The 20,990-nt window shown below is 40.6% G+C and overlaps 1 protein-coding gene across 1 annotated transcript in view; it reads left to right on the forward strand.

Annotated features, from left to right (window-relative positions):
- Window positions 1-20,990, forward strand: part of LAMA1 (laminin subunit alpha 1) — a 239,231-nt gene that overhangs the window by 178,672 nt on the left and 39,569 nt on the right. The window contains exons 45-52 of the mRNA XM_040353992.1: window positions 5,539-5,682; window positions 6,150-6,283; window positions 8,895-9,045; window positions 9,193-9,317; window positions 11,814-11,964; window positions 13,952-14,096; window positions 15,671-15,812; window positions 17,965-18,079. Coding sequence (XP_040209926.1) covers window positions 5,539-5,682; window positions 6,150-6,283; window positions 8,895-9,045; window positions 9,193-9,317; window positions 11,814-11,964; window positions 13,952-14,096; window positions 15,671-15,812; window positions 17,965-18,079 — 1,107 coding nt within the window. The remainder of the gene's footprint in view (window positions 1-5,538; window positions 5,683-6,149; window positions 6,284-8,894; window positions 9,046-9,192; window positions 9,318-11,813; window positions 11,965-13,951; window positions 14,097-15,670; window positions 15,813-17,964; window positions 18,080-20,990) is intronic.

Below are 20,990 nucleotides of genomic sequence, written 5' to 3' on the forward strand. Positions count from 1 at the left end.
AATCATTTTCGCATAGATACGGCCAAGATCCGACAGGTGTAAGTCACTTACACCGTCGGATCTTAGATGTAATTCCAGGCTGGCCGCTAGGTGGCGTTTACGTTCAGTTCTCATTTGACTATGCAAATGAGCCTGATACGCCAATTCCCGAACGAATTTGCGCCGCGTAGTCGTCGTTTCCGTAAGCGTAAGGTTACCCCTGCTATATGAGGCCCCGTACACACGATAGAATCCATCCGCTGAAAAATCTCAGCGGATCGGTTTCAGCGGATAGATTCTATGGTGTGTACATTCCTGCGGATATTTATCCGCGGAAATTTCCCAATTCCAGCAGATAAAAATTTGTAGACATGTCTACAAATCTATCCGCTTGAATTGGCTCCCGCGGATCGATCCGGTGGTCTGTACAGACTCACCGGATCGATCCGTCCGAAGGGATCCCCCGCTTGCGTCGTAATGATTCGACACATGCGTCGAATTTTTTTTATGACAGCGTCAAATCGATCCAAATCCGTGGAAATCCTCAAGAGGATTTATCCGCGGATACGGTCCGGTGGACCGTATACGCGGATAAATCCTCTCGTGTGTACTAGGCCTGAGGGGTAACCTTACGCCAGTCCACCGTATGCCATGTTAAGCATGGCGTCTGGTCAGCGTCGTCTTTTTTCGTCGGTTACGTCGTTTTACTAAGTCGTCCGCGAATACGACTTTACGTTGATGACGCTCACGTCGGCGTCATTGACGTTTTCCGTCGTGAGCTGGAGCATGCGCACTGGGCTATTTTTCCGCCCGGCGCATGCGCAGTTGGATCGGCGCGCTTAATTTGAATACAAGCCGCCCCCTTTGAATTACGCGGCCATACGCCGGGCCATTTACACTACGCCGCCGCAAATTACGGAGCAAGTGCTTGGAGAATATGGCACTTGCTCCAGTAAGTTGCGGTGGCGTGGTGTAAATGGCTTACACTACGCCAATGCCGATTCTTTGAGAATCTGGCCCTATGTGTCTTTTTTTACATATGTTATATTATATAGAATGGAATAGGTAGTGCTGCAAAAACAAAGGTGAGCAGGAACACTCAAAACTACCAGGTGGCAATATATCCTACTGTTGGAGTATCTTAGACAGTTATTAAGCTAAAGACTCTACCTCTCTGACATTACTTCTCAGTGGACTAGCCCTTTCAGAGGTTGATCTTCAACAAAATAAAATATTGACTTTGGTTTATATATTTGTTACTGTGTGTTTCTAGGTAGATTGCTAGAACTACCATTCAAACAGATCCTTACAGAAGTAAATGGATCAGAATATGTTTTCTGTATCTTTAATATTCTAAGCTATTGTCTTTAAAACTAAGTTGAAACTTGTGAAGCCATAGCAAACCATCTCTGTGCAATGTGTTTCTGTAGTGTAGCTTTCCCACTAATGAAATGTATGCTGAAACATAATACCATTATCATCAAGTGTTGTTTATTGATCCTTTCTCTGTCTTGAGACTCCCATAAATATAAAATAGAGGTTGGCTGTTAGCAAAGTGCACACTTGTATGCTGCAAGCGGTTATAAGCTGTAGGCAACACCACCACACATGTCGATTGACTAATGCAGGAGAGCATTGGGCACTCATTGAAAGAATTCCAGATGGGCCAATTAGCAGGCATTGGAATGCTAAAGGCAGCTAATTTGTCAAGCCTTTTGAAAATTAATATATTAGTCTGGCATCTAATATTTAAGTATACATTAGGCTTTGTAACTTTTAGAGGACTGTACCTGAACATAAGAAAATAATCTGTACTGTGTTGATTTATGCACCTTAGCTTATTAACATTTGGAAATATGTTGTAGCAAAGTAACTGGTAGGGCACTGTGAGTTTTATTGTGTTTATTACAAGTACTTATATAGCACCCTCAATTTACACAGCACTTTACATGTATATTGTGTATTCTCATCAGTCCCTGCCTTCAAAGAGCTTATCCCTAACTCACATTCATACATACACATACTAGGACTAATTTAGACAGGAGGCAATTAACCCACCAGCAAGTTTTTGGAGTGTGGGAGAAAACCAGAGTACCCGAAGGATTCTCGGGCAGGCACAGGGAGAACATGCAAGCTCCGTGTAGGTAGTGCTGTGGTTGGGATTTGAACCTAGGACTCTAGTGCTGCCATATACACCTATTTTGTTTTGCAAGGCTGTATCTAACACTCTGTCTCTACTCTCCACTGAAAGTTTGTGTGAAGTATTTAAATCACTGCTTGGCTTCCATTAGTAGGTAAGGATGGCCAATGACAACCTGCATCTGTCTCAGTTTGAAAGACTGCCATTGTGAAAAATGTTGTATTCTGTTATCTATATGGGCTTAATCTCTTTATTGATTTATCAAAAACCTGTACACTTACATTGAACGGGATCAGCCACCTGTGCGCAAGCACCCCCACGAACCAAGTCCACAGGGCAACACAAATGCAGTGCTTTCACTGCAGAATGAGCTTTTTTTTTTTTTCAACAATACATTTTTATTGCAATTTTTTAAGACCCAGAATGAGCTGTTTTGTTACCTTGTTAAATCAAGTGAAAAGGCAAGATCAACAGATCTATGGGTAGGCTCAACAGGTAATAAAATTGTATTATTGGGGAGGGACACGAAAAACAAAAAAAACTGTGTTAATGTTAGTGACAGACTGTATCATATATACCATTTTCGCTCTTTGCCCATAGTTCCATTGCATTATGTTAAACTTCTCTGCTTGCCTAAAGGGAAAATAACTAGCTATGGATTATCTAAAGAGTTTAAATCAACAAGTATTTCCTAAATTGTTGGATTATCTCTGAATTGATTGTTCTACTTTAAACCCACTGGGAGCCCATAGACCGCCACACATTCAAGCAGACACTTATCTCACTACCTTTTGTTATTAGTTAAAGGGGAGTTCCACCCACAATTTCACTTTTTAAATATAAATACCCCTGTAATACACAAGCTTAATGTATTCTAGTAAAGTTAGTCTGTAAACTAAGGTCCGTTTTGTTAGGTTGTTACAGCATTTAGATAGTTTATAATCTAGAAATAGACCGTGGCCATCTTAAGTGTGGACATCATGAAGCCAGACTGTATGACTTCCGGGATTTCAGCTTTGCATATCTCGCACATGCTCAGTGCACAAGCAATGTAATAGGTTTCAGTCAGGTTTGCAAGGACTACTGGGAAACATGATGCCTATCCCAGAAACCCTTGCAAATAGCCTAGGCAAATAAGGAGGAGGAAGTAATGAAGGACTACAAAATAAAGGTATTTACAAGCAACAAATTAAATAAAAATTGTCCATTCTGAACACTATGAGATTAGAGCATGCAGCACAGACAAACATAAAAAAATGGGTGGAACTCCACTTTAAAAGCCTGGTTTTCTTAAAAGCAAGTAGTGTATCTCTAACCATTTATTTTTATTTTTTTACATTTTGGATACCGTGTGAGACATAACCGATGTCAAATTTTATTTTCCCGTCCGTGTAAAGGGATATTTCCCTTTAGTTCCTCTTCTGGTGACAATATTGTTAATGTGGTAGAAAGTGAGGGTAAATCTCCAGTGAGTAAAAAACAGGAAGGGCCCTTTCACACGTGCGGACAGTACATTAGATCAGTTCAGTCACGTTATTTTATCATCAGTTGTTGTCAGTAAACATCAGTTTTCATCCTTTTTCACTTCCGTTTTTCATCTGTTGACATCCGTTTTCCATCCGTTTTTCATCCGTTGTCATCCGTTTTCATCAGTTGACATCCATTTTCCACCCGTTTTTCATCCGTTTTTGTCAGTTTTTCATCCGTATAGGTCCGTTTTTTTTTTAGAACTTTATTTAATCAGTTTTTCATGAATTTTCCCATGATTCTTTGTTTTCCCCAGCGTGCATTGTGCTTTCCATGCTGTTCTGTGGTTTCAGCTCGCTTTGTGCTTCCTGATACTTTGCTGTAGTGTTAATGCTTATACAGCAGGGGTCTCCAAACTTTTCAACACGAGGGCCACATTGTAGATTTAACAAGTATTCGGGGGCCGAAAACGTCTGCATGTCTATGTCCATCAGAGTCTCCCCATTATATCAGTATCCGCCATCAGAGTCTCCCCATTATATCAGTATCCCCAGCATATTTTTCACCATTATCAGTGTCCCCAGCAGAGTTTCCCCCATTATCAGTGTCCTCAGTGGAGTTTTCCCCATTATCAGTGTCCCCAACATAGAAATCCACATTATCAGTGTCCCCATTATCAGTGCTCCCAGCATAGATATCCCGATTATCAGTGTCCCCAGCATAGATATCCCCATTATCAGTGTCCCCAGCATAGATCCCATTATAGATGTCCCCATTATCAGTGTCCCCAACATAGAATTCCACATTATCAGTGTCCCCATTATCAGTGTCCCCATTATCAGTGCTCCCAGCAAAGATATCCCCATTATAGGTGTCCCCAGCATAGATGTCCCCATTATCAGTGTCCCCAGCATAGATGTCCCCATTATCAGTGTCCCCAGCATAGATGTCCCCATTATCAGTGTCCCCAGCATAGATGTCCCCAGCATACCTACCTGGGTCAAAGGGTAAATTGTAATGTATGCATATTGTATGCATATTGAATTACATATTTTGATGAAAAATGGATGTCAGCGGATCCGTCCGCTAACATCCGTTTTTAGTCCATTCTGTTTTTTTTACGGAAGAAAAATAGGGTTTTATAAGGCCTCATTCACACTTGGCGGACTCCGCCGCTACGGAGTCCGCCTGCTCCTGTCGGCTCAGCGGGAGATCAGTCCGCAGATCTCCGCTGAGCCGACGGATAACAAGCTCCTCTCTGCTCACTGAGCGGGGAGGGGCTTGTCGGGCACCGCTGTGTCCTATGGAGCAATCTGATGAAAACGGACAGCATGTCCGTTTTCATCAGATCTTACCCGATCCGATCCGCATTGGACGGATGGGGATGTGGCCCCCATATGTCTGTTTTTAGCGGGTCGGATCGGGTCAGATGTCAGCGGACATGTCTCCGCTGACATCCGACGCTCCATAGCGATGCATGGAGCGGCCATTTGGTCCGTGACAGACGGACCCAAACGGCCCTTACGTTCAAAAAAACTGAGCTTAACGGAGACGGATGTAAACGGACATTAGCGGATGCTCATCTGCTAACGTCCGCTATCCCATAGGAAAGCATTGCAGTCCGTTTTAATCCGTAAACGGACGTGTGAAAAACGGACGAACGGTCCGCACGTGAGAAAGGGCCCTAAAAAAGTTAACATGGAGATTCTTGTCTTCACCTGTTTTTATTGCCTTTGTGTCCTTGTTAGAGATATTTCCACTCCATCCTGTAAATGTTATCACCATGTCAAGAAGATTGGACACATAACTCTTTCCTGTTCTACCTAAAACTAAAAAAGCAACGCATTTTCTAGACCTACAAATTACCCATTGTTATCGTTTTTAGGTGTCTGTGGAAGCCTAAATTTTAGTGAGTGGTACTTAAGTCTTTTGTTTGGTTTCTTTTTTTTTAGATTAAAGTTGCTGTTTCAGCAGACAGAGATTGTGTGCGCTCTTACCATCCAGAGATTCGTTCAACAAACTTCAACACTCTGACATTAAATGTCAAGACAAGTGAGCCTGACAACCTTCTGTTTTATATGGGTAGTAATAATAAGGTGAGTCACACGTGCTAGGAAAGTTTTGTATGCATCACTCCAATAAATACTGGGCAAATATATTTTTAGCAATTATCAGACATCTGCATTCAAAAGAACTATAGTGCTCAAGTTGATTTCAAGAAAGTTTGTGGGACACATCTATCTTTTGCATGGGAAATTGGGTCTAAAAGTAGGCTAATTTGTCTTCAAGGCACCAAGTTTCACTCAGCTAGCAAATTATTGTAATACAAATGGAACTCTGGTGCAGGGTTAAACTATTATTTATTTAATAACCAACCTCAGCCAATATTCATTTGTAATATGCACACGCAAATAAATATGCACAATTTCTTGCCTTGCAAGATACTTTTAAATAAAAGTTATTGGTTGATTTGGGTGATTTATTATATTACTTCAGGCTTCTCTTTAAAATATGAGAAGCCATTATGTTACCATTAACACTGTTGTCTTTTGCTATGTGACAGGCTGACTTTATGGCAGTAGAGATGAGGCAGGGTAAAGTTTCATTACTATGGGACTTAGGCACTGGACCAACAAGACTTGAAGATCCGGACATACAAATAAACAACAACAAATGGCATAAAATACATGCAACAAGGTAAAATTCTTATTTATCCTAAGACATTACAAATGTCAGATTCCTTGCATTTTTCTACCTTATGGTATATATATATATATACTGTGTGTGTATATATATATATATATATATATATATATATATATATCATGTAGGCATGTTTTTCTTTAGCATGACAGGGAAGCTTGTCATAGTTGATGGGAAGATGGATGGAGCCTAATACAGGGTAATCTTAGAAGAAAGCCTGTTAGAGTCTACAAAAGACTTGAGACTGGGGCGAAGGTTCAACTTCCAGCAGGACAACAACCCTTAACATTCAGCCAGAGCTACAATGGAATGGTTTAGATCAGTGATACTCAACCTGGGGGTCGGGACCCCCTCGGGGGTCAAATGACAATTTGCCAGGGGTCACCAAATCCTGGGCTGTTCCTGAAGCCCGCAGCACTCTCAGCCTTTTCGCAGCCATCCAGCTGGGCTGCTCCTGGAGCCCTTGCCCGCCCATTCAGTTCACGGCATGGCTGTGGGGCAGAGACTAGAGGTCAGCTGACTGGTGAGAAATGTGAAGTTTTAGGGGCTGGAGGAGACCCTTTCTCCTGATTTTGGCATAGGTGTCACGGCTAGGAGACACCACAGAGCTGGAGACACAGTGAGTAACACTACCTGTGATTAGAGTTGCCATTTAAAGTCCCAAACTCCAGTTCTCAGATCAGCAGATGATCTTGAGCAAGAGCACCTAAGCTGGCTGATTAGTACTCTCCTCTAGCACTGCCAGCACTCCTAAAATGTACCAGAAGGGGTTTTAATACTGTACAAGTGTAAGGGACTTAGGGAGCCCTAAATGTCCAAGGGCTAGGGGCACAAATTACTTGTCTGGCCTTAGGTGCCGACAACCCATGCTATGAAAATTCTACTGTTAGGGGTCCCCACAACTTGGTAGATTTTATCAAGGGGTCACGGCACTAGAGGGGTTGAGAACCACTGGTTTAGATTGAAGCATATTCATGTGTTAGAATGGTCCTGTACAAGTCCAGACCTAAACCAATTGAGAATCTGTGTCAAGACTTAAAAATTGCTGTTCACAGACCCTCTCCATCCTATCTGACAGAGCTTGAGCTATTTTGCAACAAAAAATGGGCAAAAATGTCACTCTCTAGAAGTGCAAAGCTGATAGAGACATATGCAAAAAGACTTGCAGCTGTAATTTCAGTGAAAAGTGGTTCTACAAAGTATTGACTCAGGGGGGCTGAATACAAATGCACGCCACACTTTTCAGATATTTATTTGTAAAAAACGTTAAAAAACATTTATCATTTTCCTTCCACAATTATGTGGCACTTTGTATTGGTCTATCGCATAAAATACATTTAAGTTTTTGGTTGTAACATGACAAAATGTGGAAAATTTCAAGGTGTATTTCAAGGAGAAGCGCTCTCCCGGGAGTAACCTTGGGGTGCGCTCTCGAGTCCAGCATTTGCGTCCATAGACACGAATGCCGGACTCGGCCACGCCCCCGGCACCCGCGTCATTGGATTTTATTGACAGCAGTGGGAGCCAATGGCTGCGCTGCTATCAATCTATCCAATCAACAGCCGGTACCCCATGGAGAGAGGGACAGCGCGTCTCTGCCGAGGTAAATTTGGGACTCAGGTAAGTAAAACAGGAGGGCTGGGGGGGCGCCCCGTTCACTGCCAAAAGTTTTTTCACCTTAATGCATAGGATGAAGTTGAAAAGACACAAGGTTAAAGGGGTTGTAAAGGAAAAATGTTTTTTTCATAATAAGCATCCTTTACCTGCAGACATTCCTCTTTTCACTTCTATTTCTTCTCTGTTCTGTTCACTTCCTGCTTGTCTGATTGTTACTCACCACCGTGAAGGGAGGCTTTACTGTGGTGGTGAGTCAACAGGTTTAAAGGTCAACAGGTTTAACAGGTTCTGTGCGGCAGGACGCTCTCTACGTGTTAGGCCCCGTACACACGACAGAGGAACTCGACGTGCTTGGCACGTCGAGTTCCTCGTCGAGTTTTGGGATGAAGCCGCCGAGGAGCTCGGCGGGCCGGCTTCTCCCATAGAAGAACGAGGACAACGAGAAAATAGAGAACATGTTCTCTATTTTCTCGTCGAGTTCCTCGGCGGCTCCATCGAGCCAAAACTGTACAGACGACAGAGATTCTCGGCAGAATCCGGGTTTTGACCGAGTTTCTCGGTGAATTCTGCCGAGAATCTCTGTCGTGTGTACGAGGCCTTAGAGACTTCAAGGAGGTGTGAATTACTGGGCATGCCACAATTCATACTGGGAAATGTAGTTCTTACATGAACAAACGATGCAAACCAGGAAGTGAATGAGAGAAGAGAAACTAGAATGCCGGAGGTGATATAGATGAAGCAATATAATAGGTACTTACTCGTTTTTTAACAGAATCATTACACTATTCTGTCTGTCTACCTTGCAGACATTAATTTTATGCAAAAAATCTTTTCCTTTAGTGACCCTTTAACATCACCTTTAAACCTGTTGACCTTGAGATTAGCTGCTGTTAAATTTTTTTCATTTGATTAGACTTGAGTTTGTATAGTTTATGTATAAGTTACCACTAAAAAAAGCTGATTTATAATCATATATGTCTTACAATAGGTTTGGTAGATCAGGAACACTGACCGTAGAAGAAGTCGACAATTCTCAGAAGACCTCAACCAAATCTTCATCATCTCCAGGGATCTCTTCCATTCTAAATGTAGATAATTCCACATTAATGTTTATTGGAGGCATTAGCGGTGGCTTACAGGTAACAATGATAAATCAAACTTTACATATTTCTAATAACTCCAGCATTTTTTTTCTTTGGGTGACTTGTTTATAAAAGGAATAATTGAGATACATAAACATATCAATAATGAGGTCTAATAATCGTGAATTTATTATTTGGTTCTAGAAGTCACCGACACTGCAAACAACAGATTTTAGGGGATGTATGGGAGAAGCATTCTTGAATGGCAGATCCGTTGGTTTATGGAACTATAATGAAAGACAGGGCAGATGTGCTGGATGCTATGGAAGGTACGTTTGTACTGCATTAACTATAAGGGAATCAGAAGGGTATGTTTGCACTTTATTGCATGTCAGGGTAAGTTATAATAAGATGCACTGTTGGTAGTGTTCATTGGAGCCTACATAGTCTAGCTTTCCATATCCTTCAGAATTCAAAGTCAAAAGGCTAAACACAAGGTAATGTCCTGCCATACATGTAAGAACTCATTCTAAATGCTCTTGTATACTGAAATATTATTATTGAGCTTAATGACCTCTACAGACAACCACATTTATGATATAGTTTGCAGCATTTGAAACCAAGCTTATACATTAGAAGTGACAATATATGAGGGTTTCTATGTAGAATGAATCAGACTTTTCCTAAACTTGGTGGGCTCTTTACTGCAACTGTCAACCAAGCTTCCTGGTACTGGTCCCAGCTTATCTACATGCCTTATGTTGCGTACACGAGATCAAAATTTCTGACAACAAATGTTCGATGTGAGCTTTTGGTCGGATATTCTGACCGTGTGTAGGCTCCATCAGACATTTGCTGTCGCAATTTCCGTCAAGAAAAATTTGAGAGCTGGTTCTTAATATTTCCAACAGCAAAAGTTATTGTCGAAAATTCCGATCGTCTGTATGCAATTCAAATGCACAAAAATCCTACGCATGCGCAGAATCAATTCGACGCATGCTCGGAATCATTGAACTTGATTTTTCTCGGCTCGTCATAGTGCTGTACGCCACTGTGTTCTTGACGTTCGGAATTTCCGACAACATTTGTGTGACCGTGTGTATGCAAGACAAGTTTGAGCCAAAATTCCGTCGGAAAAAAAATCCACGGTTTTGTTGTCGGAATTTCCGATCGTGTGTATGTGGCATTTGTTAATTTGTAGGGCCAAAAGTTGCACTGGAAATTGTAATAGTGAAGCACAGGAAACAAGAGCAATAGCAGCCAGGAAACAAACCTAGTAATCCTGTGTTCACACACAATCCAATGAGAGCGCCAAACAAATGTCCAAGAGTCCAAGGTAATTTAAAGACGTATTAAAGTGGTTGTTAACCTCTCTGTGTCACTTTTTCCTATAGGTAAGTCTATAATAAGACTTACCCTTAGGTACTATAAATATCTCCTAAACGTGCATCGTTTATAAGATATTTACCTTGTAGTGCGCTGATGATGTGAGAGCTTGAAAAACTCCTCAAAGGGGTTGTAAAGGTTCGTCTTTTATTTTCTAAATAGGTTCCTTTAGGCTAGTGCATTGTTGGTTCACTTACCTTTTCCTTCCATTTTCCTTCTAAATGTTGTTTTCCTTTTCTGAATTTCTCACTTCCTGTTTCTCCTCGGTAAGCTTGCCCCCATCATCAGGCTGGGGGTTAGTCAGCCAGAACAGCTTACTGAGGAGAAACAGGAAGTGAGAAATTCAGACAAAGAAAACAAAGAAAAAAAAACATTTAGAAGGGAAATTGAAGGAAAGGTAAGTGAACCAAAAAATTCACTAGCTTAAAGGAACATATTTAGAAAATAAAAAACGAACCTTAACAACCCCTTCAATGTGAAAGGACCCTTATATTCTTATACTAAATCGCAAATTGTATGATTGTTGGTACTCACAGGACTGTCAGATCATGCATGATTGAACTAGAATACTTTATATAGCTATACAAGGCCCAGCAAAAGCAGAAAACACAGCTGGTTTGAGCATTTCTTGTCACACCAGGGCTATATAGAGGGCGCAGTAAATATTTCTTCTGATACCTGATATTTTTCATTTTTGCACTTGTTGCAAATACTCTTTCTAAATGAAAACATAATGAAACAATACGTTCACCACGTGTGCCACTAACACTCATCAGCTATTATAAGAAGGACATTCCTACATCAATACCTTATCTCTTTTATCATGCAATTCTTTTTTGGCTTATTTACCAGAACCAAGACAATTTAGAAAAAAATATAATGTCAGATATATATAGGACCTATGTCCACAGGCCTTAGACTTGTGACAATAACATCAGTTTGAGGCATTTCTGAGATCATTCCAAATTCCTTGACAGGTGCATCGCTGGTATAATGGAGTATGCAGAGGGAAATACCTAATATAATGGATGTAAAAGAGCATCCCCCCCTCTTCCCAGCAGATTTTTAAAATATAATACTTATTCTTGAAAGATGTGTCTTAACAATTCCATCTGCAGGAATACTCTGAAGAGGCCAATAATACAGCGAACACATATCTAGTATTGGTGTATGAAACACGTAATGTCAGTTTGAACCAGCAGATGGCAGTAAATTACAACACAATATAATTTCTTGGCTATTTACAGATAAATGAAGACACAAAGTACAAAGCTCCATGTTGGATATATTGTTTTGTTTACGTAAAAATAATTGTACAAAGTAGTCTTTTAGGTCTGAGTGTTTTTAAACCTCTAAATCAGAAGTGGGATTTGCCCAGCACTGGCTCAGCCATGGTATTTGTCCCTAATGCCCTATTGTAATTGCATTCATTTTTGCAGCCCCCAGGATGAAGACACATCTTTTTACTTTGATGGCAGTGGTTATTCTATAGTGGAGAAGACTATGCGATCCACAACAACACAGATAGTCATACATTTCCGGACATTCTCATCAAATGGTCTCCTGCTTTATCTTGCTTCTAATGGAACGGTAATGCAATGCTTACCGTGAGCCTGTTTTTTTTTGTTGTTTTGTTGTTTTTTTGTTTTTTTAAGTAAGGTTTAAACCAATGCTAATGTGAAATCTATAATGAGAGAATATGAAGTTTGCCATTGCTATCCTCCCCTTCTGAAATTTCTGGATTCCTGACTGTCTCAGGGGTTCATGTTGGATTCACACCCGCCCTTTCTGGTGCATTGCAATAATGCACATTATGGGGGTTGTTTACTAAAGGAAAATCCACTTTGCACTACAAGTGCACTGCAAGTGCACTTGAAAGTGCAGTCGCTGTAGATCTGAGGGGGACATGCAAGGAAAATAAAAAACAGAGAGTAACTTGGTTTGAGAGCGTTTTGCAAGGCAAGCAAATGTTTTAATAAATGTTGCCTTGATATACAAGCGATGTCTTGATATAAGAGTAGCGCCATGTCACAACTGAATATAAAAAAGAAGAAAGGAGCCTCCAAGTGTAGCAATATGGTTACATTTAATGAAGGTACAACATTTAGCAACTTATTGCTACACTTAGAGGTGCCTCTTATACCCTGTAAAAAAATGCTTTGATATACAAGTGCTTTGGATTACAAGCATGTTTCTGGAACAAATTATGCTCGCAAACCAAGGTTTTACTGTATTGGCATGTGCCAATATTTGCAGTGTGAATATTTTCTCCAATCTAGCATAAGTATATAAATGAGTAGTCCTGGCTTCACTTGCTACATGCCTGTTCCAAGTCAGAGAGTGAGATGGAATGGAAGCCCGAGACGGCAAGGCAACTAGCGTTTTCAGAAAGTGGTCAGCAACTGTTTTTTAATACAGATTTCCTTTGATATATTAGTTATTACTGATAATTAGGCATTTTTATATCTTACTGTCACCCACCTAAAAGATTGAATAACTTTATCTTTGGAGCTTTAGAAATGTTGGGAGAATACTATCAAAATAATATACTTCCAACATCTATTTTCTAGAGATAAAGCAATTCAACCTGCTATATAAGTGATGGTAAGACATGAAAAGGCTTCCAGTAGCTCACTTACCTTTGAGGATCCATTTAAGAGAATATTCACTTACATTATTAGTGTGGTCTAAAATCAGACATTACACTAATACCTTACCGCAGACAGAATCCCACTGATGGCTTCTGCCGGAATCCTGGTTATATGTAAGCAGTCACAGCCAGCATGCTTTATAGCACGCCACCATACCCTAAACACATGGGGATCTATTTAAAAAACATATATAAGACAAAATTCACAGATATTCATGCAGGTTGCATACATTTTTCTCATAATGTCTGTAATAGATTAATTCCTCAGCTCCATCCTGTGGCCAAAATGCAGTCTGGTTTTCTGAATTATCTCAGTGAGAAAATATACTGGCATATAGGAATAAATCTTTTACAGAAAGTGTGACCAAATTTTTCTGCACCCTGCATTATTGTGTGTGACATTTGTCCACGTAATGTTTTAGGCAAACCATAGATGATTAAATGTTCTATCCTTCCACCATGGGTGGGCAGAAAGAAAACTGCTTCATTCCCCCATCAGTTAGTGTTGATGGGACAATCTCTCTTTCAGTGCAATTGTGTTCTGCCGGCCCAACACAATGATTACTGCCAGCGGTTTTAGCTGATGGTACCTAAGTCAATCATTGAATCGGCTTGGGTACTACCAGACTACCCAGAGATGGATTGAATCTCAGCCGATCCCTGCTGAATCGGCTGAGATTCGATCCATCTATGGCCAGCTTTATAAATGGACCCCTTAGTGTTTATTATTAAGTGTGTGTATAATAACAATAAAAAGTTGGCAACTACTGTAGGCACTGGTGCCATTTACTACAATTGTAGATGTGCTCAACATTAAATATTTCTAATGATTTGGTTGAATCAGAAAAGTTTTACATGTTACATTTAGACTTAGTTTTTGTATTCTGACTAAGTTCCGCTAAGTGTCATTCATTTTCCCTTTATTAGAGAGATTTCTTGTCTCTGGAAATAGTGGATGGAAAGTTAAGATTGTCGGTGGAACTTGGTTCAGGACCTTTGACATTAACAACTGATGGACGCTATAATGATGGTAACTGGTATAAAGTTGTTTTCAACCGGAACAAAAAGCAAGGTACGATTTTTGATATATTGTGAACTTCATTATTCAGTATATCATGCAATGCTGTGATCATGAAATACTCTACAAATTAGGCCATGTACAAATTAGATCCAAATGCATACTGACATAAGAATATATTTTGTTATAATACATTCTATGCATTAAGGCAGATGTCTCCAAACTATGGCCCGGGGGCCATATTTGGCCCTTTTATACCCTTTATCTGGCCCTTTGGGCTCTATTCTATCCACTGCCGCCAACAATGGAGCACAATTCCTCCCACTGACATCAACGATGGGGCACAATTCCTCCCACTAACGCCAACAATAGGTCACTATTTCTCCCACTAACACCAATGATGGGGCATTATTACTTCCATTGACACAAACGATGAGGCACTATTCTTCCCACTAACACCAAAAATGGGACACTATTCCTCCCAGTAACACCAATGATGGGGCACAATTCCTTCCACTGACACCAATGATGGGGAACTATTCTTCCCACTTACACCAATGATGGGGCATTATTCTTTCCACTGACACCAACGATGGGGTACTATTCTTCCCACTAACACCAAAAATGGGACAATATTTCTCCCACTAACACCAACAATGGGGCACTATTCTTCTCACTTACATGAACGATGGAGCACTATTCCTCCCACTAACACCAATGATGGGTCACTATTACTTCCACTGACCCCAACTTTGGGGAGCTAATCTTCCCCATGACACCAATGATAGAGCACTATTTCACCCACTTATTTCCACTTCCACCAGTACATTTTCTACTCCCAGTGGCTACAGTCCAACTCAGGGTTGCCAACTGTCAGTAAATTAATGGACAGTTTGTGAAGTCCATGATTTTTACATCTGTTTGTGAATGTCCATTACGGGAATGCATGTCTATAATGGACATTCACAGACAGATGCGAAAATTATGGAGTTTACAAATTGAATTTACTGGTGGTTGCCAACCTTGGTCCGGCCCCACTAAAGTCTGAAGGACAGTAAACTGGCCATTTGTTTAGAAAGTTTGGAGACCCATGCTTTAAGGTCGAAAACCTTTCAGTTGTTCCCCCACCCCCCAAAACCTAAATACTTACCTAAGTCCTGTATCGATTCCCCTATCTCACAGGCTTGGCTGAAAGAAGCAGGATCCACTGGCTCCTGCTTTTGGCTGCTGTTGTCAGTCAAATCCAGTAAGCAGAGAGCAGGAGGTGGGGGCGGGGGATGTGCTGTGTCACTCTGTTTGTGTGTAAATGGATGCACACATGTGCCACCATAAGGAGTGGCTTTCTATGGTGGCACATGGGAAAAAAGGAGAAGCCATGAGTGCTGGAAGGGATCCCAGGGGAGGAGGTTTGGGGGTGTTTTGTGCAATGGTATTGCATAAAGAGGCCCCAAACAGCCTCCAGGTGTATAATATCTTTTTATTTTAGTTAAAAAAATGTTGAACCTTACAGCTGCTTTAAAATGGACAGCATTTGTGGAACTGTGATTTATGAAACCAATATCTTAATTACATCTATTGTAATATATACCTAATATATAACATTTAACAATATTATATTTTTTGCAAAGGTATCCTAGCTGTTATGGACTCCTATAACTCCAGTCAACGAGAGACCAAACAGGGTGAGGCACCTGGTACAGCATCAGACTTGAATAGGTCAGACAAAGATCCCATATACATTGGTGGTCTTCCCAGGTCCAGAGTGGTAAGGTAGGTTACACTGACCTCCTGTAGTATCTTTCAACAAATATATGTATCTTAGGGAACCAACATGTCAGGTTTGGAATTTGACTTGGATCAGGTTGCATTGCATAAATTTATTGGTAACACACCATCCAATGCTGATGGATCTGGTATAAATAAACAGCCCTTTCTGATGTTGTAGCACCCCCAACACATTAGTTAAAGCAGACCTAGCATTTAAACATCAATATCTATATTTTATTGTGGCATTTCTACCTCTTTGCTAAAATACCATATAAAAAAAAATCCTTGTAAAAAAAGAAGTTAGATAAAATACTTACCATTTCCCCCTGGCTGCCCCCAGCAGCACCTAAGCAAAGGTGTTCCTATTCTCATTCCTAGTTTGTAAACTCTAACAAGGAAGGCCCTCTGATTCCTCCTGTATCGAATTGTACAGTGGAACCTCGGATTACGAGCATAATCCGTTCCAGGAGAATGCTCGTAATCCAAAGTACTAGCATATCAAAGCGAATTTCCCCATTGAAGTCAATGGAAACTAAAATAATTTTGTTCTGCATTGACTTCAATTGCATGCAATACCACATGCGGCCAGAGGTGGGGGGTGCCGGAGAGCCTGGGAAACGGCCGGAAAGGGCAGAGGACAGCTCGGCTGACCTCAGCAAACCTTGGAAAGGCTTGGGAACAGAGTATTTCCGTGTCTTTCAGAGTCTTTCTCGGGATATCCGAACGGCGCCGATCGGCTGCGATTGGCGCTGTTCAGCTCCATTTGGCTCCGGCACCCCTCCACCTCAGGCCAAACGCGGTACTGCACACCGCTTCGGCCTGAATCCTGCTCATTTTGTGAGACAACACTCACAAACCAAGTTAGGATTTTTTCAAATACAGTGCTCGTATTGCAAAACGTTTATTAACCGTGTTAACCTAAATCCGAGGTTCCACTGTATTGTAGTTGTACTGTCTGTCCTCATGTTGTAAGGCGCTGTGCAAACTGTTGACACTATATAACTCCTGTATAGCAATAATAAAGTAATAAAAATTCCAGTGATATCACAGGGCATATCGAGTATCCCAAATCTTTCTTTGAAGACTATCTTGCGCTGTTCTGTTCTCACAAAATTTGTAGTACATTCCCTGGGATCTATTTTGCAAAATGATGGTGTGACTCCCTCTACTACAGAAGCTGGGGAAGGGAAAGGTGGGTATTTTATTTTTTTTCACCACAGACTTTTCTTATGTCACATGTAAAGTTTCGGCAGAGGGGAGGGAGGCCACACTTTTCCCGCCTTAATTTCCCCTCACCTGCAAACAAAAAGTGTGGGGGATCAGGGTGAGTTGGTGAAGGGTTAGAGGAGTCTATTTAAATGTTTACTTTTGTTTTTAAATTTGAGAGCACTGAAAATGGCAGAAAACCTTATTTGTAGTGCTGGAAGGGTTTATCTTGCTCTGAGAGCTGTTGGTGAACAGCAATGCCTTTCTCAACAGTAAAATAGATCATGGCCTTTGAAGTGGTTATAATGCCTTGTACACACGATCGGAAATTTCAACTCAGACTTTTTTCATCGGAAATTCAGAGGAATTATGTCAGCGTTTAGATAGAGAACATGTTATCTTTTACTCCGATGGAATTACGTTGGAGTTCCAATGTGATTTTGGCCGGTCAAAAGTCCGACCGTGCGTACGGGCATAGGAGTTGTTTCTCTGTTTTTTAAATAGCAAACATGTTATGCTTACCTGCTCTGTGTAATTGTTTTGCTCTTCTAGGGACCCCTGCAGGCATTCCTGGCCCGTCCCCCTGCCAAGTGCCCACCATAGCAAGCTGCTTGCTATAAGGAAACTCCTGAATGCTCGCTCCTGAGCTGCCTCTGTGTGTCCATAAGAGACACACAAAGCGTGGATCGGCGCTGCCACCCTCTCCCTCCTCACTGGCTACTTATTTATTTATCTATTTTGATCACTTTATTTTTGCAAAATTGCATTTTGTAAAATAAACCTCTTTATTGACTATTTTTATTTTTCAAAAAAGTAATCAGTGAATGGTAATTTAGTTATTAAAATACCAACAATATATAAATGTAAAATTCGGCTCCTCATTCTTATCTTATTTTTTGCATGTCAAATTGTCAACAGTAACAACCTTAGTTTTTCATACTTCATCTAGGAGACAACTAGTCAGCAGAACTTATGTTGGCTGTATAAGAAATCTGGAAATTTCACGATCAAACTTTGACTTGCTAAGAAATGCTTATGGTGTGAGAAAAGGCTGTAAATTAGAGGTGAGCGGAATACAATATTTATTATTAATAGCAATATGAATAATGGATAAATAAGTATAGCATTTAAATGTTTAATATACTGTACCTCTTTTGGAAAACAAATATGGTTGAATTATTAATGGAAAATACTGTTATGTATTTTTACCGGTATGTCATAAATGGAACACCTCAATCAATTCAAACAAATTCAGTATTTTTTGTACAGATTTGGCTTTTTTGACTATTATCTACATTTGCAACTGTACCCCATTGTCAGGAACCCACCTGTGATGGGTCGATGTGTCCAAGCATTTAGTTAACTTTTGCACATGTTGCTTCATCTGTGGGACATAGTCAGGGGTTTTTCTGGTAAACGGCTGTCTTTGCAGAGCCTGTCTGACTTTCTTGTGTTCTGCTGTTTGTCTCTTGCACTTGGTTATGTTCCTTCTGTTCTGTCTGCCTACTGCTTTTTCCCTCCTACAATCCTCTATTGCTTTTGCTGCATTACAAACTTGCTTTCTGTGCCCTGGCATGACCATATATGCTCAACAAGAAGAGTTTAACCTAGTGCACTTGTACTGTTTGATCCACAGTCCTAGGTCACCAAGGACCATATACCGGTTGCTCATTTTAGCACTGACATTTTTGCAACTAAGTTAGAGTGTAATCCTGTCCAGGGCAGAAACAGAAATAAAGACCTAACAGGTGTTCTAATCCCTGTCCACTCTGTCCAAACCTAAAAATAAGGTTTTTCTTTAATTAAGGTCTCTTAATGCAGTGGTGGGCCCCCTTGATACCTTTACAGAAAGCCATCACACAGTTATTTAAAAAAGTGCTTAAAAAGATTTCTTAGAACTGGTATTTTGCCTGTATATTCCAGCATAGACACTTTCTACATGTCTATATGTTTTCCCTGTATCTGTATAGGTTAAGCCCCCCCCCCCCCCCCGTTTTGCCCCATTGAATAGAGACATTGATGGCTTCTGCCCCAAATGTATCTTTGTGTGTGCCCTTATGACAGTGGAAGGGAGTCTTGATTACAAAATGCCAGGGACTGATATAAAGCTATGTTTTATCAGTTTTCAAAAATTCTGCTCTAGGTTAATCATCAGAACAGTCTGCCTTTGGATTAAATCATCTACTTTTTATTTGTTTTGCCTAATGGAGCATAAAAGTAATATTGATGTAGAGGAAAGTTCTATTGCTTCGGCAGCTGAGATATGAACTTCTTTGTGACCTTACTGATTCAGTTTCTGTCATTTACAAACCTATTAAAGATCTTGCTCCCTTGGTAGATTCAGAGCAATTGCTCATTTCCCTCTATTTTAAAAATGAATGGGATCGTGAAGGTAAAAGGAAATGTATTTTTGTCCATGCCTGCATTTTTCTTGTGCTATACAAACCTCTTCTAGTCTGCTTCTTGGTTTAGTACAGATTTCTAGGTCAGCTCCCGTTCACTGGACAGAGGGAATGATGATTCTATGCCCAATGTGGAGGCTGGAGATGGAGAGGGTGACATTGGAGGCTAAACCAGGAAGATAAATTGCTAAAATCTGAACTTCAGCCAAACCAATAAATACATAGTTAAAATGCATACATGGGTATTTTACCTGCCAGAATATTTGCCTTTATGTCCATCCAGTCCCAAGATTTATACACCTGGATAGACAGCATAGCCAGCCTTGTGATCTGGCTTTTCCAGCTTGTGATTGGTACAGGAAGGAACAGCCTGATGAAATTATTCCTCCCTTTTTCAGCCCATATGCCCGAAACAGGGAATTGCTCTTTCTTCTCCCAGTTTGCTTCCATTATGCATAGCATTACAACAGGCTGAAATCAGGACACATTTAAATATTTATTTTATATACAGTACACTAAAAATATTTGAATAATAACTGAATTCATTGATGTTTTTTAACATCAACTGCCTGGAGTTCAGCTTTAGGTAGGGACTACTGGTGTTCCCGTCTGACTGTACTATTTTCATATTCAAGTGTGCATTGGGTGTTCTATAATTACAACTACTAAGCCATCAAATAATTGTGTACAAAAATAACTGTTTGTATGTCAATCTCTATTCTTTCTTTATCGCTAATTTGCAGTAAATTGTTGTTGAATGTTGCCAATAGATAGCAGTAGGAAAGTAGAAATACAGGAAATATCTACGGTATTTGCTCTCTAACACATTGATGGAATATTATCAAAACAGGAGCAGTCAGAATCTGGAGAAGTTGTGCATGACAACCAACCAGCTTCTATCTTTCATTTTTAAAGCTTAACTGGACAAACTGAAGATAGAAGCTGATTGGTTGCCATGGGCCAAATCCTCAAAATCGTAGCCTAACTTAATTTTTCCCATTTAAGTTACACTGGCGGGAAATTTCTACCTAAGTGCCCGATCCACAAAGCACTTACCTAGAAATTTCACGCAGTGTAACCTAAATTCTCCCGGCGCAAGGCGGTCCTGTTATCCAGGGGGCGATGACAATTTAAATGAGGCGCGCTCCCGCGCCGGCCGTACTGCGCATGCTCGTGACGTCATTTTCCCGACGGGCAGCGCGCAAAATTACGTTACGCCGGGCTTTGTGGATTGCGACGGGACAATAAAGTTGCGTCGGGTAAAAAAAAAGTTACGCGCCGAAAAATAAAATTCAAAATTTTAAAAAAATCGCGGCGATCGAAAAAAAGGTCTGTTTTTACAAGGTGTAAACAGTTTACACCTTGTAAAAGCAGCCCTAATTTTACGTATGCAAACGTAAACTTACGCAGAAAAAACAAAGCTGAAAAGCTTTGTGGATCTCCGTAAGTCCTCATTTGCATACGCAAAGCGGCATTTCAATGCGAAATGCCCCCAGCGGCGGATGCGGCATCCTAAGATCTGACAGTGTAAGTGTCTTACAGATGTCAGATCTTCTGCCTATCTTTGGAAAAC

The sequence above is a fragment of the Rana temporaria genome, chromosome 5 (assembly GCF_905171775.1).
Source record: "Rana temporaria chromosome 5, aRanTem1.1, whole genome shotgun sequence".
Classification (NCBI taxonomy): Eukaryota; Metazoa; Chordata; class Amphibia; order Anura; family Ranidae; genus Rana; species Rana temporaria.